This window comes from Antennarius striatus, chromosome 3 (genome assembly GCF_040054535.1).
Source record: "Antennarius striatus isolate MH-2024 chromosome 3, ASM4005453v1, whole genome shotgun sequence".
Classification (NCBI taxonomy): domain Eukaryota; kingdom Metazoa; phylum Chordata; class Actinopteri; order Lophiiformes; family Antennariidae; genus Antennarius; species Antennarius striatus.
The window spans coordinates 10,892,547-10,910,063 of NC_090778.1; the positions used below are offsets into that span (position 1 = coordinate 10,892,547).

The 17,517-nt window shown below is 40.7% G+C and overlaps 2 protein-coding genes across 4 annotated transcripts; one reads left to right on the top strand and one right to left on the bottom strand.

Annotated features, from left to right (window-relative positions):
* Positions 1 to 692: 692 nt before the first annotated feature.
* Positions 693 to 9,828, top strand: ascc2 (activating signal cointegrator 1 complex subunit 2). Of its 3 annotated transcripts, none has more exons than XM_068311231.1 (19): positions 693 to 811; positions 1,515 to 1,618; positions 1,733 to 1,891; positions 2,079 to 2,252; positions 2,397 to 2,526; positions 2,676 to 2,743; positions 2,979 to 3,089; positions 3,246 to 3,358; positions 3,452 to 3,526; positions 3,629 to 3,733; positions 3,817 to 3,885; positions 3,967 to 4,041; positions 4,560 to 4,803; positions 6,140 to 6,336; positions 6,897 to 7,016; positions 7,231 to 7,455; positions 7,545 to 7,635; positions 8,209 to 8,300; positions 8,636 to 9,828. In XM_068311231.1, exons 2-19 carry the CDS (start codon positions 1,535 to 1,537, stop codon positions 8,805 to 8,807), a joined length of 2,304 nt encoding a protein of 767 aa, XP_068167332.1. In that variant the 5' UTR covers positions 693 to 811; positions 1,515 to 1,534; the 3' UTR covers positions 8,808 to 9,828. The 3 variants fall into 3 exon arrangements, with proteins under 3 accessions (XP_068167332.1, XP_068167334.1, XP_068167335.1); XM_068311233.1 differs by having other exon boundaries at positions 710 to 811; positions 1,524 to 1,618; XM_068311234.1 differs by lacking the exon at positions 693 to 811 and having other exon boundaries at positions 1,524 to 1,618; positions 2,141 to 2,252.
* Positions 9,829 to 9,973: 145 nt separating this feature from the next.
* Positions 9,974 to 17,183, bottom strand: rnf215 (ring finger protein 215). Its single transcript, XM_068311235.1, has 10 exons — positions 16,746 to 17,183; positions 15,693 to 15,845; positions 15,536 to 15,607; positions 15,347 to 15,432; positions 13,880 to 13,934; positions 13,662 to 13,766; positions 12,866 to 12,982; positions 12,306 to 12,449; positions 12,120 to 12,222; positions 9,974 to 11,024 (listed from the first exon to the last, which is right to left on the bottom strand). The coding sequence occupies exons 1-10, from the start codon at positions 16,980 to 16,982 to the stop codon at positions 11,002 to 11,004; spliced, it is 1,095 nt and encodes a 364-aa protein (XP_068167336.1). The 5' UTR covers positions 16,983 to 17,183; the 3' UTR covers positions 9,974 to 11,001.
* Positions 17,184 to 17,517: the final 334 nt, after the last annotated feature.

The window sequence follows — 17,517 nt, forward strand, 5'->3', positions numbered from 1 at the left end:
GAGCACCACCATATCCTACTATTTTCCTGCACATCCGCTTTGCACCTTAGGTGAGTTGATCATTACCGGGTCACTCGTGGGTGTGGGTTTGTATGAGGGTGGTTGTTTGTCTTCTGTGTGTTCTCAGGGATCCATGACAATTTAAAACCAGTTAGTACCACTGCACAGCGGTGCAGTGGGTAGTGCTGTGGCCGCACAGCAAGAGGGAGATGTTCTCCATGTGTCTGAGTGGGTTCTCTTGGGATCTCCGGATTCCTCCCTCCTCCAAAAAATGCAATTTAGTTGAATTGTTTGATCTCAAATTGTCCGTAGGTGTGAGTGTGTGTATGTGTATGTATGTGTGTGTGTGTGTGTGTGTGTGTGTGTGTGTGTGTGTGTGTGTGTGTCTGTCTGTCTGTCGCTCTGTCTGTTTCTCTGTCTGTTTCTCTGTCTGTGGCTCTGTGGTGTACCGGCGTCGTGCCTGGAGTATACCCTGTCAGCTTGGATAGGCTCCAGCAACCCCGCGACACCGGAAGAAGCTGTTATTGAAGATGGATGAATGAATCCGGTTTCTTCTCCAAAAAAAATCTACTTTATTTGAAACTTTTAACCAAGTTATACTATCACTATGACGGTAAAACAACGGGCCACAAGAGGGCGCTACCGACATTCATAAATCCTTGTTTAGTGACGCAACGTTCGGTCAATATAAACGTCACTTCCGGGACCAGAACGGGTGATCTGCAGACGCTTGGATGCTGAAACGCTTTAAAACCGTGACGATTCTGTTGTGATGGCTTGAAAAAAACAAACAAAACACCTTCATTAAGTGGTGAGAAGAACTGAGTAATGTCTTCATGTGTACCTGTTTTGTACAGGTGACATAAGGCCGGTTATTAACACACTAACTAGCTTGTTAGCCGCGTTATAATCTGTCCGTCTCAGTTCACTGACGAGCTGTCAGCTGTGCGAACTTGGGGAAATTGTAGGTAACTATTAGATAGCAGCTTATCTCAGACTGTTGTTTTTTTTTTTGGGGGGGGGGGGGGGCTGAGCTAAAGTAATATATGGAGCTGTAACGTTAGTGAATTACAAATTACAACATTATTACCAATTGAAACTAGTAATTATCGTTGATTCATACAAACTAGCATACATAGCTAGCTTTGCGTGCTGTGCAGAGGGGAGGTTGTCCACTAGCTGGAGGCTTGGATCCAACTCTGAATAATAATGCGCCGATGTTGTTTACTGAGCTGTAAATAAAGGCTGTAAATTTAGAGCGAACTCTGAACAGTATCCTATTGTATTAATGCCACATTTATACAACAGCATTGTTTACAGCAGAGCATGACGGGAAAGGTGAAGGCTAAGCTTGTAAAATGAAATAAACTCTATAACCTGTTCAGCCTTTTATGTGTGTAACTATTAATGTTGGGTTATATGTCCCTGATAAGAGATAACATATTAACAGAATAATTAATATACAAGAGTAAAACGAAATTTGAATTTCTGTTAACTTGAAAATTTGGTACAAGGATCTTCAGAAGGAGAAGCAATGGCGTGTGCCCGGGTGCCATTGGACGAGCAACAGGTGACAGAGGCAGACCCACAAGGAAAGGAACGTACACTGCCTGCATTGGTGAGACAAACGATTCAGTTGTACCCAAATCACTTTCAAACAGCAGTCAGTGGTACTCCATGGACAATCAGACGTTTAATCAGAAACAGAATCTGGTGTCTTTGTTAACAACAGCACCCAGCCAGGAAAGAGGAACGCTTTTTTGTGCCTTACAAGCCCCCACCTGAAGACAGCTCTCCCGCTGATGTGGAGGAGTTCTTAGAACATGCCAAATTCATCACAGAGGACCTGGAGTGGCTGCTTTCACTGCCACATGACAAGTTCTGGTGCCAGGTGAGGAACTGTTAACAAAAGTACCTCTCTTAGACTCAGACCTCTTAATGTATGATTAACCACAAAGATATACATCAGTTAAAATGTAAATCCAGCATATCATAATTAATGGCTGCTAGGATTTTTCTGTTTTTTTCACATGAACTTCCTCTCCCTCCACGCTGGTTTGGTCTGTTTTCTTCATCAGGCGGTTTTTGATGAGTCTCTACACAGATGCCTTGATTCATACCTGCATCATGCTCCCCGCAGCCTCGACCTTGCTGCCCTGCCCTCCTCTCCAGCAGTGACTGATATGCAGCGCTCCATTCACAGGGCAGTTTTCTTTATCTTCGTCAGGATGGCTACACACAAAGAATCCAAGGTAGTAGCAGCACCTTTATATGAACCCCAGACAATGAATTTGTGCACTCATCTGTCCAAATACCTGTTATACTTTTGATAAATTTACTGCATAGAGGAGTGACATCATATATGTAACCTGTTGTCTTGTGCTTCTATTTTGCAGGAGCACTTCATCACCCCGGCTGTGTTTGGAGAAATAATCTATAACAACTTCCTGTTTGACATTCCCAAAATTTTGGATCTATGTGTGCTTTTTGGAAAGGGAAACAGCCAGCTGCTGCATAAGATGATCGGTAAATTGCATGTTAGGAGGTTGTTTAAGTCATTGCAAAGTAATTTTTATTTGTGTGTGTGTGTGTGTGTGTGTGTGTGTGACATAGATGTTTTTGTTTGTTACTCTTTATCTACAGTATAAATAATATCTTCAATAATATTTTTTCAGAGAACATATTTACACAGCAACCATCATACTACAGTGACCTTATGGAGGCGGTGCCCACTGTGTTAGAGGTAAGACTTAAAAGACAGATTAAGTATATTTATTATCTGTATGGAAAGTATAATAAATAAATAATAATAGAGAAGTGGTTCAAAAATAATTCTAATAATAATAGTCGTGGATTTTTGTGTTTAGTAGGGCATCAAAATGAGTTCATGACACAACAGACAAAAAATAACACTCTGATTACAAGATATTGTAAATGTCTCATCTGTGAGAATGCAAATAATTCTTTATCGCCCTCAGGTGTTTGACACCATCCTGAATAAGTGTGGCCTTGACTTTGAAGGAGCCACCGCCGCTGAGCCGATGAAGCTGAGCGCAAACAAACCCACACCAATGACAATGAAGGAACAGGTCAGACAGACACACATCTGCTCATCATTACGTCATTTGAGTGACAATAAAATTATGGTTGATTAAAATTGGACCTAATACTCTGAATACTCAGTGAAGTGATTTTCTTGTTGTGTCAAGAATGCTTAGTGGAATGTGTTTTCTTCTATTTTACAGGAGTTTGTAGATCTTATTCTGTATCTCTGTGACTCAACCACCACCATCCATACTTTCTTGGATATCTTCCCTGCTGGCTGCCCCAGCTTTCATGAGCATGGCTTCCTCAGCAGGTAGACAGATGACCTAGACTGGTATTACCTGTGCTTACATCGAGCCACGTATTCTCAAAAATGTCGCGATCATTTTGTTTTTCCTCCTTTCAGACTCGCCTCATTTTATGAAACTGCTGTGCCTGACCTCGAGAAAGCATTGAGGAAAAGAAACTTTGATAATAAAAGGTGAATCAATGCTGCATCTATTATTTTCTAAAAAAGGCAAACATAAGTGCAAAAGGCGAAAAATGAGAACCACTTTCTGAAGAAAAAAACCCTGTTCTTTAGTCTTCAGCAGGACTTGTGGAAGAGGCTGTCACACTCCTGTCGCAAGATGGTGGAGACGGCTCACCTGCTGCTGCATCACAGATGCTTACAGCCAATTCTGGAGGGGTGAGATGTCCTGTATCTCAATATGTGTCAGCAAGATTAACATTGAAGTGTTTTAATGCTGTTTGATATTTGTCATCTTGCAGTGGGGAAAACATGCAAACAGATGCAGAGGAGCTCCTTCAACTTTACACATCTTTTTTAACTGAGAAAAGGTAGCTATTTATAGTCGGGGTATTCAACGCTCTTTTGTTACTATAAAAACGTGTGTTCTGTTTGTTTGTTTGTTTGTTTAGGTTCTTGTCAGACTTCGATGAGCTGTTCCCTGTTGTAGATGACATCAGCCTCCTGCAGCAGGCCCTCCCCATCATGTATCCTTATTAGCTTGAAAGCAAAAAACAGTACAAATGGGCTCTTGAGATAGCATCCTGTTTCGTGTCCTACATAAAAAATTCCATCATAGCAAATCAAGACAAAACTGTTGGCCTGTATTTCATAAACACAAAAATGACATATAGGTTAGAGTGTCTTCTTAAAGATAAGAGGTACACTGTACCCAGTCCACTGCTGGCACCAGTTGACACATTTCCATCTCAATCCTTAATCACCCTAACCTGCTGCATGTCTTTTCCATCTTGATCCCTCCATCTGGCCAACCTTTAGAGATCTTTCTCTCCTTGTAAAGTGTTACCTAATGGTTGATTAATTCATCACAAAATAATAATCAGCTGATAAAACAATACTGTAACTGGAAATCAGAGCTATAAGTCATTAGTGTCTCTGCCTTTGACAGCCAGCTGTCATGGACAGACATCCAACATGAAGAGACATCTCAAAGCTTCACTGCTGCATTCAGGGGTTTCATTCCTTTACTGTCTGCTTCTCTCAGCGATGAGACCCGAACATCCTACTTGCTCCAGGGGGTGGAGAGTGCCTGGGATAGCGTCGGGCGACGGAGACCACAGAACCAGATTCAGCACCAGGTCCCCTCAGCCTCTAACTATCAGGGTGGAGGAGTCGGCGCTGCTGCTTTCACAGATGGCTTCAAAGTTCAGGATGACCAAGAGACAGAAGGAGGAGATGACCTGAGGGGAGCAGCGGCCATCTTGGATCTCCCCCAAAAAGGACACAATGTGAGTAATCATATTATTATAAGATATCTTATCATGACCTGTTAATCACCACTGGTTACACAAATAGTTTCAGATGTCATGTGCTTGTTTACTGAAGAATTATCATGATGGATGGATATATTGTCATTTATGTGTTACAGTTTCCTGTAGCACATGTGAACTTCCACAGATGAACAAAAGTATCAAAAACCAGCGTGTCCAAAATTTGCTCTACTTGCCAATCATGGCTGATGGTTGTATTTCATATGGCCCATGCGTTTTGTCTAAAAATGTGTTATATTTGGCCTGATATACAGCACACAAATTGAGCATGCAGTTGCTTTTATCAACTCATGAGGGCAGAATCGTGTCACACGTCTGTCCACTGCCGTAAACCATCAGAGAAAAAGACTGAATATTGGACCAATTACAGCCTATGCCTTGTGAAATTTGCTGATAGTTCAACTGTAAGGAATACTTCAAGTAGAAAATGGGATGTTGGCATCGAAGACCGTGATTTCAAGGAAAGGTGAAAATTGCGATATTTTTTCACTGAAAGCAGACGTAAATGCCTGGTTTGCCTCGAGAATGTTTCCTTGTTAGTACGAATACAAGAAGATGGATGAATGAATGCATCAGTCTTCCTGTATGACCACAAACATCTCGTCTATAGCCGCTTCTCCACCTCGTGGGTCACGTGTCTGCTGGAGGCTATCACAGCTGGCTGTGGGTGAGAGTCGGGGTACAACCCGGATGAGATGCCAGCTCATTGTGGGGCCACACGAAAGAAAAACAATTATTCATACGCACACTCAAACCTACAGACTATTTGGTGTGATAGGTTCACCTAAGCTGCATGGTTTTGGAGGTGACTGATCATTCGGCCAGTATTTCCATGTCTGTTAATATGTTGATGGGCCTAATAGAAAATGAGCAAAGCTGTGAACAGCCTTTGTTGTGCTAGCTGTCACAGATCAGAGTACAGTACTTCACATCAACTAGTTACACCCGAATGACATTCAACACAAAAATGGGCAACGTAAAATGCAAAAGGAGTTTTTTAAAATATCAGGATAGTTATACAAAGCCGAACACAGCAATAAAACCGAACATCAAACACACACCTCCGGATCAAACTGAGAAATGCCAGGGATTTTTTAAAAAAGTTGTGTGATTTTATTTTTTTATTTTTTTGCTGTAGTAGTTTTAGTTGCTGGGGACTGAATGTAGCAAAGAAAATGACTGAGTAGGACCACTTTGGGTGCTGGGTCATAGATCAATGAAGTTAGTTTGTGTGGTAATGGATGATAAAATTCATAACGAAAGAGCAGGCCTGACTTTGATGTTGTTATTTTAGGGTGCAGTGTGCTCAGTGAGCGGGGCTGCGCTGGAATCTCTGCTGTCATGTATCAAGGACCTGCTGCCTGATTTGGGTGAAGGTTTTCTGCTGGCCTGCCTGCAGGAGTACGACTACAACTCTGAGCTGGTCATCAACAACATCCTCGAGGACCGTTTGGCCCCCAGCCTGAACAAACTAGACCGAGCTATGCCGAGGTAATTCCAAATACAGGACCACTTTTTTCGTATAAAGGCAACATTTTCTACCATGTAGGTTACATTCCTGGCATTCTCGGGCACTGTCTGTTGAAAAACGTTTTTGTTTCATGACCTGTAAATATTTCTAAAAGATTTGTAACAATTTGCAGAATCATTTGCATATTTCTCAAAAAGCAATAAACACATTTACATCTTTCAGTTTATATTGATATCCTGCTTAGGATTTGAATATTTTGGATGTTAATAAACCAAAAAGGCTGTAAAAATGCTTATTTATCTTTATAAATAACCACAGATTATTTGAGTCACAATCAAATGTGTTTAATATAGAATGAAATATTAATCAAGACATTTCACATCAATATTAAAGGAGAAAATCAGCACATTCTTTAGAATCTCTGATAAATAATTGATCAAAAGTATTTTTAACTTGTGGAATCGTATAAATCCTTAATTTATTGTTCATCAGAGCATTTTGAAGCAAATGGAGTTTTGGCTTATGAGGTTAGCATTCGGTTTATGCTTTATGTCATTCTGTTCCTGTTGTGTCCTTTCAGGCCAGTGAAAGAGGAGCTTCCAGATGTGATGAACACCAGATCCAACGTGTTTGATGATGACGAGTTTGACGTCTTTCGGAGGGACCAGGTGGACATGTCCCGCATCTGGAAGGGCAGGAGGTGAGAAAGCCGGGATACACTTATTGATCAGATGTTTTAAAGTTCAGGACTCGTTTTTCTTAATGGAAGATTTAATAATGGTAATAAAAAAACCTGGTGACAAGACTGACTCTTTATCTCATTGATATCTGTGTACAGTACATTAAAACCCAGGAAAGGTGCCGACTTGATGAAATTATTTATCTGAAAATGTGTTACTTTTGTCCTCATTCAGGAAAGGTGAGAATGTTCGAGAGATGCTGAATGACAAGCAGCACGTCGCAGAGCAGAGAGCTCGTTACCAGACCTATGAGACGGTGGTGGATGAGGTTGTCATTGAACCGGGTGAGAATGGAGCTACCTACAGCCTGGACGACTACGATGACGAGTACGACGACACCTACGACATGAACCAAGTGGGCGCAAATGACCTAGATGGAGACAGTCTGTTGAACAGAAGGTGAATCAGACACTTACAGAAGCAGAACTTGAAAAAAGCTTTTCATATGTCAGTAAATGGTTTTAATGTCATTTGCTATTTTCTTGCAGACCTTTCACAATCCCACAGGTACTCAAACAAACAAACAGAAGGGGGGATGATGAAAAGGATGACGATGAAGGGGAGGAAGAAACATTACCGGTACTTAAAACCATTCAAACAGCAGATTCAGCATTTAAGAAGGAAGATAGTTTTGACCCTAAGCTCAGTGATGGGGTTTTAATCCTAAACATGAACTTGATTTTTCTGTATTTAAACAGTTTTGGAGTCCATTCTTACAGTATCCTATTTATTTAATTTAAATAAAAGCTATTGACATCACAGAGAAACAAAGCACTGGACAGAAAGTGATACATTGTACATGTTATATACAGTACATGTTGACTACCTTCAGTGATTGTCTGAGACCTAATGGATGAGACTCATTTTGAACTTGTAATTGTTTTAATAATCAGCAATTATTGAACATTTCTTAAAACTTAAAAAGATTTCTTGATAATCTGTGATCTACAGCCACAAATAAGTGCATGCTTCTCCAAAAGTAATGCATTACAATGGTATCTTCTGGCCCTGTTACAAGCGAAGCACTGTTCTTCCAAATAAATTTTAGTCCAGCATTTGTTTGTCAAACAGTGCCTGATTAATTCTTGAAATGAAACGCCTTCCTTATAACTTTTCAACAATGTACTGACACTTTAATCCATTTGTATTCAGATCAACGTGAACAGGGACCAGTTTGTGCAGGATCCGGCTCTGCTGAGGGAGAGGGCTGAAGCTAGAAGAGCTGCCATGCAACAAAGGAAAGGGTAAATAATCTATTTCTCACTCTGAACAGCTTCTTTCTCTTCTAAAGATTCTTCATAAAAATAAAATACTGTGTTGTTTTCTTTCCCTTTTCTCAGTCCAAAAATAACTTTTTTTGCATCTATGATTTCCATATATCATGTATTTAGTCTGAGACAATGTAATATACGGTGCAGATGAAAACAAATTTGGATTGGTCTCAGCAAGGTTTAAACAGAATGTGTTTTGTATGAACATACACATGCTTATCAAAAATGAATTGGTGACAAAGCACAGGTAGAATGTTCACCTGCTGGCTCCTGATGCTCCTGTTGACGTCCCTTCATTCTTCTTCCAGTTTTCGACCCGAGCATCCCAGCAACGTGGCGGGCAAACCCAAAGGCCAAGGGCAAACCCTGGAAACAATGCTGGACCGACGCAAAAAAGAGGCCAACAAGAGCCGCGTGTCAAACCACAACCGCCGAACGATGGCTGACCGCAAGAGGAACAAAGGCATGATACCTTCCTGACCCGTTGGGTGGTGCCGTGCTTCCCGAACGCAAGGCGCTGACGGGACTGATAGGAGGGAGGGATGACAAGAAGACAGCAGAGTGTGAGTGAAGAGAAAGAAGAAAGGGGCCAGCTGTCTGTCCTGTAACCCGTAACTTCTAACATCATTCTGAATTATGAAGGTGTAAAGAATTGAAGAGTTCCACAGTTCTGTTTGTCAAGGCCACATGTTTGCCTTCTGTCATCAGACTTTGCCAAACATCTTGTCAAATGCTGTTGAGAATGAACAGCTGTTTTACTTCATGAGCACAGGAGACGTTCATCTCGTCACCCAAATGATTTTATTTTTTAGCTCCATAAAAACCAAAGCCAGAGACTGAGGACAAGAATAAGATTTTTATTTTTGCCAAGTAACAAAATGGTGTATAAAGATCCAGAGCTACTGATCTTTGACATCATCATAATGAGGAAACAGGAATAAAATAAAGTGACATCCAGAATTTTACAGAGACTGAGCTTCCCTCTATTGCTGGAAGAACAACTGCTGACATAGTGATCAAGTGTGGACATCAGTGGAAGACTGTCCTTTATCAGAAACTAGTGTGCAGACTGCTTGCATGGTGCATTCATGTGCAGGCATTCAGTGTCATCACCGTGCTCACACCAGTTTCTCAGTCTTCTTAAAAAGGTCGAGAGGAATAAAACAACTATGACCATCTCATAATAATGCTGCTGTGTCTGGAAGCAAGTGCACAGAGAGGCCTTTTGGTCTTTCAGTATGGCTCCAGGAAGTTCTATTTGTTTTCATGCACATTGTTTTCTTCAAAGGCAAAAGATCTACTAGAGCATTTTGAAACAAAACGCACGTTTTCACATTTGACAGTAAAGAAAAGGCAAAAAATAAATGAGGTTTTAACATTCTTCGGGTAAAAGCCTGAGTCTATGATTTGACTGACTTTAGTTTCATATTATTAAGTGGAGATGCTTGTATGTACGTCTGCACTGCTTGGATTCAAAATTTGAATAAAATTATTTTCATCAGTGTTGAGAATTATTTTCACCTAATGTTGGGACACATTGGCTATAAAAATACTGACCGAAACAGACCCTAGGAGGTTGTCCGTCTACAGGGAGAACCTGGGACCTACGCCCTTCAACTACTACCCACCATTTTATTCATTATTGAGTCTTGTTATGTTATTAGGTTTGGACAGTTTGACTAGCTGTTTGTCCATTTTCAGTCTTAATACAAAGATGACCTAATTTATCCCTGGCTGGTGGTTTGCGTTCTACCACACAAACATGAGAATGGTATCGTTTTCTTGCAACCCAAATAAGATTGTAATCAATTGTGCTTCGATACAATAATATAAGAGCAGGAAGTAAGTCGAAGTATAAAGACGTGTTTTATCACAGGATGTGGAATTAGCTGACATAAATAAATTCTTGTTTTATATGAAACTAATATAACTGATTTCGACTTCACAGAGCTATAAGGAAGAACATAAAAACAATCAAAGGACAATCATTCAACTGTGCTCTCAAGTATAATTTTTGAGTTTTTCTGTGATATAATTTTCTTTCACTCTTCATTATTACTGTAAGGCCAAGCGTAAACACTCCACAGCTGATAACGACCAATGCAGCTAAATCTGGACCACAAGTACAAAACCTCCACAACTAATAAATAACAAGTATGACATTTGACACTGGTTGAAATTGGTCACATTTATACTCTGCTAATCCAGTAAGAGAATTACTGACATCATTTGGACCTACATGCTACTAAAAGCAATGACTGACTTTCTGCTCACTCAGGAGTGTTTGCTGCTTAAAAAACAAAGGTCTCGTTTCCTCACTGTTGCCCCCCCCACAAAAGCAGGAGTGAAAAGTCAAATTGAGCAGAATTGTCATTGGTCACATATTCACTGCTGAATATAACATATACTAACAACCACTTCCATAATTGTACAGTAACATGATCCCAGGAAGAAATACTGTTCACACGCAAGACAGTACCATTACTGTACTTGTAAAAATCTTACGGCTCCACATCCCAGACAGCCAGCTAGCTGCTGTGAGAAGTTTATATACGTCCCACAATGCAGTGCTGGCAGGTGGAAGCATGAGGTCAGTAAGAACAGCTTATTGTGTCACTGAGGAAGAGATGAAACTTGATTTCCAGACCCGCTGTCCCAGAAAAGGAGGCAACTGTTAACTGTCTTTGCACACATTACCTGGAAAGAAATTCAAAAATTTTTTTTAATTACACACACACGGCTCATGGCTCGAATCTAGATATGACAGAAAATTAGTGATGCTGTTCTGTGGACCAAGGAAATAATATCCAAACTGTTTGGGCCAATGGATCAGCAGCATTTCTGGAGCAGAAAGAATGACATGTATGCTGAAAAGAACACAGTGACAGTGGATTCTGGCTATGATTCTTTTGTGGTTGGAGGCTGTTTTGATTCCTCGATCATTGGAAATCTGCAGTGAGTAAAGGGAATGATGGATTCCATTAAGTATCGGGAAATCCGAGAAGAAACCATCTGAATATCTGTGAGGAAGCTGAAGCTTGGCTGTGATTGGGCATTCATAAAGAACAATGATCTCATTCAGATTGCAGTGTGTACCACGGTTTGGTTCCACAGGAAGCCATGGAACTTTTCTGAGAGGCTGTCACAGTTTTTTAACTCTACTCCCATAGACATTTTCAAGTGAGATTTGAAGAATGCAGTTGCTGTACATAAACCCAACAATGTTAAAGAACTGGAGGCCTTTGTGGGTTAAGAATAAGCTAAGATCCCTTTGGGTTGCTGCCAGAGGCTGGTAAAAAGCCACATATCATGAGCAAAAGTTTCCCTTCAAGAGAGGTTAACAAACTTTGAGACTGCAGACACTAGTAGTAAAATTTCATGCATGTTATAATTCAAAAACCCAGTCTAATAACTGTTATATTAAATGTACCTATTTAAATTATTCTTGTTTGATCTGTTCATTGAAAACAGGGGTTGAATCATTTTTCTTTTTATTGCATTTTAGCTTTTCATTTTAGATAAAATGGATAAAATTCCATCAACTCATTGAATGAGATGAAGGAATTACCAATGATGTTTGTAGCTGCATGGAAATAAAATAAATAAATTAAAATATAAACGATTAACTACATGACAGCTTACATACACAACTCCTGGTATTAACATCCAACCATCACCCCCTTGCTGTGAAGTAATCTGATTACTGTGATTCAGTCCGGTGTTAACTTATCAATCTCGAGTCAAACATCAACAGACAGGGTTGTGTAACTGTTCCTGGTTGTGTGAACTCACTAAGGATGCTGCGTTTGCACAGAGGACAGGTGTGCCGCAGCAGAAGCCAGGGATCGATGCAGTCTCTGTGGTACTCATGGAGACACGGCAGCACCCGCAGACACTGAGGCACACACAGACAGTCTGGATCAAATCACTGCCTTCGTAACTGCTTTAAATACGTCACCGGTAAGAGCGCTGGCTGACTTGGTTGTTGTTGAACGGCTCCAAACAGACGGCACAGTTGTCCGTCTCTCCCGACTGGGACGGGTCGCACCACAGTTCAGGCTGACGGTATCTTTTTGTCTTCAGAGACGACATTCTCTTCAGAACAACTTGTTTAGGAAGTAGCTGAGGAATACAACACAGCACAACGTTACATAACATGTCATACACTGTACGTGGTTTCCCACCACATCTGTGGATGAACATTATGATAGTACAAGACATGATAGGAGGAATACTGAGACGAATCCCAAGCAGTAATGGAGAAGTACTCATATTCTCTACTTAAGCAAAAGCAGTAACAACATCATGGGGCAGGGGTCCTCCCTGACTAAGTAAAGTTATTTGTTTCATTTCATCTTGGCATATAATTCGTAAACACCATAAACTGGAAATTCTTTTAAAATACAAATCTGAAATTGCAGAGTAAGGAGGAGAAATTGTGGTAAAATGTACAATATGAGATAAAGTAAAGCAGAAAATTTAAATACTTTGTGAAAGTATCTACAACTGTACAACTCTACAACCCGGGTGTACTCTACCTCTAAGGCGTCGTTCAGCTGCTGGTCCTGGTACTGCCAGCGAGCCTGAACGATGACACCGGTGCTGAGGATCAGAGCCACGAGCAGGACGGTGTCCCACAGCTGCTGCAGGTACTTCTAGACAGTACGAGAGTAAACAATACTGATCATCAGTCTGCATCACACATGAAACATGCTTCCCTTTGTAGAGGAGAAAATGTACATAAGCACTAAGCAGCAAATTAAGCTTCATAATGTACTTTAACTAGATGTAGTTAGATTTCTTTTAAACTTTTTATTTAGTTTCCATTATGTTACTGAGTAGGACATAACCTGACACATTAGATCTTAAAAAAACAAAATACATAATACAACAACAAAAACACAAACACAGCTAGTGGATAAAGACCACCATTTATCGCGTAAACCCCTCTGCAGGAAAATGTCCATTTTCAATTGAAGGCTTGCTCTTATTTTTCCATTGTATAAAATTTTGCTCGATTTTTGCCATTGATAATCATTGATGAATAATCTCTAAATATAATCCAATGAATGTTTGGTGTATTTATAATTAATAATAATAATACTAATAATTAATAATTCCCTTACTCTGAGGGAATGAGATTTTTATGTTTCTAATTTTCCTGTTAGTAGTAGTCTTGTGATAATTAATCCGACTTTATGCAGTGTTTTTCAGAAAAAAAGAATCTTGTTTGTGAACGCACTGTGATGCCTACAAAAAAAAAAAAAGTTCACTATCACTTGATTAAAGCTTTAGAGAAACACATGAATCCTGTGTTATCAGGTGTGGGCTTACCTGGACTTGAGAATTTGTCTCCCCCGTGCAGATGACCCCTTGCCACTCTCCGTAGCGACCTCCTCTAGATCGACCGCAGCTGGACCACAGTGTGAGTGTGGCTCCCTGCCCGAACACACAGCAGCATGCACTCACTGTCAGCTCAGTCATCTGTTCACTCACCACAGAGTGCTAACAAGTGAGAAACACACTGTCAGCTGATTGAGCGAAGAGCTCACCAGGTTGCCCTGTAGAATCGTCCTGTATGTGATTTTTGCTGTAGCTTGAAGGCCCCTACAGAGAGAAAGAGTCATTCAGCGCAAATGCACCTTCCATCACCACACTGAGTCACACACTACCCTGATACTGTCAGTAACCAGCAGGAGGTAGACATGCCATGAAATACTTAGAATAAACTTTACACGTTTGCTGTACTGTTAACGATGAGACAACAAGCAACATGTTAATATCACAATATAACATAAATTTGCAAGGATTGGTGGATTTTATTTTCAAATTGATTCAATCTATATATATATCTCTACCACTGAACAATTCTGGTGCCAACACTACATTAATAAATGTATCGTATGTATAATATATAAATTCAAACAGCACTCCTATTTTGCTGCTGTGTGTGTGTGTGTGTGTGTCTCTCTCTCTCTGTATGTTTGATATGAAAGAATGTGTAAACAAGAATAAGGATCTTACTTAAAGCTGACTTTCTGAACTCAAAAGGCTCAGTGTGTTGATCTAGAGGCACAAATAGAATAAAATATTCATAATTATGTTCCCTGTGTTTTAAATCCAACAAACAGGCAATGGACCTTTTGAAATTCAAAAACTGTCAGAGTTCAATATATTTTAAGCTTTTTTCTTGTTATACACTGGTAATACAGACTTTTTTATTGCATGTTCTCCCTGTGTTTGCGCGGGTTCTCTCCGGGTTCTCTGGCTTCCTCCCACCTCCAAAAACACGTGCTTCAGGTTAATTGGCAGTTCCAAATGACCGTAGGAGTGAGTGTGTGTGTACATGGTTGTCTGTGTGGCTTCGCCGCGCACTGGTGTCGCCTCACGCCCTAAGACAGCTGGGATAAGCTCCAGATTCCCTTGACCCGCTACGGCGGATAAAGCCATTCCGAAGATGAATGAATGAATAAATGAAGGTTCTATAATTTTTTGAAAAAGCCTAAAACTGATTGAACATGTGGAAAGTTTTATGAATCTTTTGATGCATAAACTGCATAAATAAAAGATGCATGAGTTTGTTATTTCCACTTGTCATTGGTTGTTAGTTTATTAGCGATCCCCCTATGGGACCCTGGTGGTGATGGGGTGCATACCTGAACCTCTCATCAGTCTGTGACTGAGAGAGCTGCATGCTCGTAGCAGGTGGGATCAGAATCTTTCTTAATAAGGCTAGAAAAATATCAGTGGCAGTCGTGATGGCTTGGCTAGCATTATGCTTCACCACGACTGTTTAATTTAGTCTTTTCCTTCAATAGGTTATTTGTATGAAGATAATGATCTCCGTTTGCACAGGGTTTGTGTATTGCCAGGTATGGATAAACTGCTGGAGGTTGATGACACATGAGCTGACTCATCATCCAAAGAGTAAAAAGAAACACAATGCAAAGTACGAACGGCTACACATGGGAAAACATCTCTTCCCATGATGTCAGTATCTGTAATAAAATGTTCTCTACCTAAGCAGAGCTCCAATTAACTTGGTGACATTTTCAGATGTCTGGATCACAATGATGGGCTTGGACAGCACCTGAGACAGATCGGTCTATGACAGAAAGTGAAGGATTTTCAGGTTACAAGCATTACAAAAAGAGACAATTTATTATTTATCAAGGGTCATGTTGGCGATAAGCTTTGTGCAGATTTACCTCACTGAGTGCGTTTTGGTTGAGAGCCAGAATGATCAGTGCAGATGCTCCGAGGACCAGTGCTCGCTTCATCTTCAACAAAAGGGGATGCATGGTTTCAGTCAATGCCAGTATGAAGACAATTCTGTATATATTCAGAGACAAGTGAACTTCTTACTTTATTGACCACTGCATCAGCAAAGGACTCCTGGTTTGCGGTTGAGGCTTTGCTGTCATCCATCTCTACAGGCACCACCCCAATCCATACCTTCTGCTCTTTGGTATCTTCTTTTCCTTTTCCCCTGCTTATCTGCAGTTCCTCATCCTGAACCTGAGGACAGAAACAGATAAAACATCAGACACTGGCCTGGAAAATTATACAATCATACTAAATACTGTTAGAAGTCAATTGTCCCACTGTAGGAGGGTGTTAACATTCACTGTCAGGTGAATGAAATCTTCCCTGAAGGGAAAAAGGCTGGCTTTGGGCAAGAGGTGGGGTACACCTCATGCTCAAAGCCAGATCATCGTAGAGCCACACAAATACAGAGAACCCCTCATGCTCATGTGATTTGGTCACACCAAATCATCGGTAGGTGCTTGTGAGTGAGCGTGAGTTGTTGTTTGTCTTTTGTGTTGTTCCACAATGAGCTGGCATCTTGTCTGGGGTGTTCCCACCTCTTGTCCATAGCTAGCTGAGTTAGGCTCCAGCAGACCCGTGACCATTAAGGTGGATAAGAAGCTGTGGATAAGATTACTGCGATCATCTTGTCAACGAGGAGATGGAAGGATGGATGGATGGATGAAAAAATGAGTCTAATCAGCATAAAAATTCTGACAGTATTATTATTAAACAAAACGCCATACTTCATCGCTGTTTTTTTATTTCTCAATGTAAATCATGTTTATATACTACCATAGAGGTCTGTAGTGAGTTATATTTTAACAGTTGCTTATTATAACAGAATTGCAAATACCATTTACTTTACATGTATAGAAAGATTTCTATCATCATTTCTGTCATCTGATAACTTTGATTGGAACGCTGTTTGTCAGACAAAATATTTTTGCTTGCTCTTTTTGGCAACTGTCGTTTTTTTAAATGTAATATTTAATTTTTTTTTAGTAATTACTCACGTCTACTAAAAAAACCTTCTCTTTCCTTCATGATCCACTCATCAAACATGTCATTTTAATCATAAATGAGCAAAACGCCGTCGGAGCTCCTCACCAGCACCAGCTCTCCCTCCAGCTGCTCTCGATCCGCGTCCCGGTGGTCTTTTCTTCTGCTGCCCCGACTGGACTCCACCACCTCCCCCTGGAGCAGAGAGCTGACACCCGACCGCTGCTCCAGGAAAACCTCCACCAGAGCGACCTGCTCCGCCTCGACCGGCAGCAGCCACGGCCACCGCAGCAGCAGGAGGGGGAGCGTTACCCACACAAAGAACCAGCAGCGAGCAGCAGTCATGGCCCGGACAGCACCAGGCTGGTGTGCACTTCAAACGGTTCTAGACACACAAACCCAATCACCATTATTTGAGAAAAGCGCTAGCGTTCCAGCTCTCCAGTCAGCTGGACCTCCCGGAGAATGTAAACAACTGCAGACAACTTCCGTCCCCAACCGGAAGAGGAGAGATTATTATTATTTCGGACAATTATCGTAGAATAAACTACACTTCAACAGTAAATTCTTTATTTATTTCCTTACAACCATACAACCAGAGAATATTAAGATTGTAATTTTAGTACTTCCTCTTTCGCTTAAACCTGTGACTCAAACTAATCCCTATATAATAAATAATAAGTACCAGTGTACTTTCGGTAGCCGATATATACCGCGTTCAAACCATTGCTGCCGCGTCCTGTTATAATGTATTTACTACTACATTCATGTTGAGGAAATGTTGAAACTCATTTGTTTTCACAGATTTTAATTAGCCTGAAGTTTAAAACGTTTTGATGGCGGGTAATCCTCTTGTCTAATATCTTTGGTCGAGTGGGCG

Excerpts from the sequence above, each read along its gene's own strand:
- rnf215 (XM_068311235.1), bottom strand. The coding sequence starts at position 16,982 with ATGACTGCTGCTCGCTGCTGGTTCTTTGTGTGGGTAACGCTCCCCCTC. Across the intron at positions 15,846-16,745 it reads TGGAGGGAGAGCTGGTGCTG|GTTCAGGATGAGGAACTGCA; the intron begins GTGAGGAGCTCC and ends TTCTGTCCTCAG. Across the intron at positions 12,983-13,661 it reads AGACAAATTCTCAAGTCCAG|AAGTACCTGCAGCAGCTGTG; the intron begins GTAAGCCCACAC and ends CGTACTGTCTAG.
- ascc2 (XM_068311231.1), top strand. The coding sequence starts at position 1,535 with ATGGCGTGTGCCCGGGTGCCATTGGACGAGCAACAGGTGACAGAGGCA. Across the intron at positions 4,042-4,559 it reads CAGCAGGCCCTCCCCATCAT|CGATGAGACCCGAACATCCT; the intron begins GTATCCTTATTA and ends TGCTTCTCTCAG. Across the intron at positions 7,017-7,230 it reads CGCATCTGGAAGGGCAGGAG|GAAAGGTGAGAATGTTCGAG; the intron begins GTGAGAAAGCCG and ends GTCCTCATTCAG.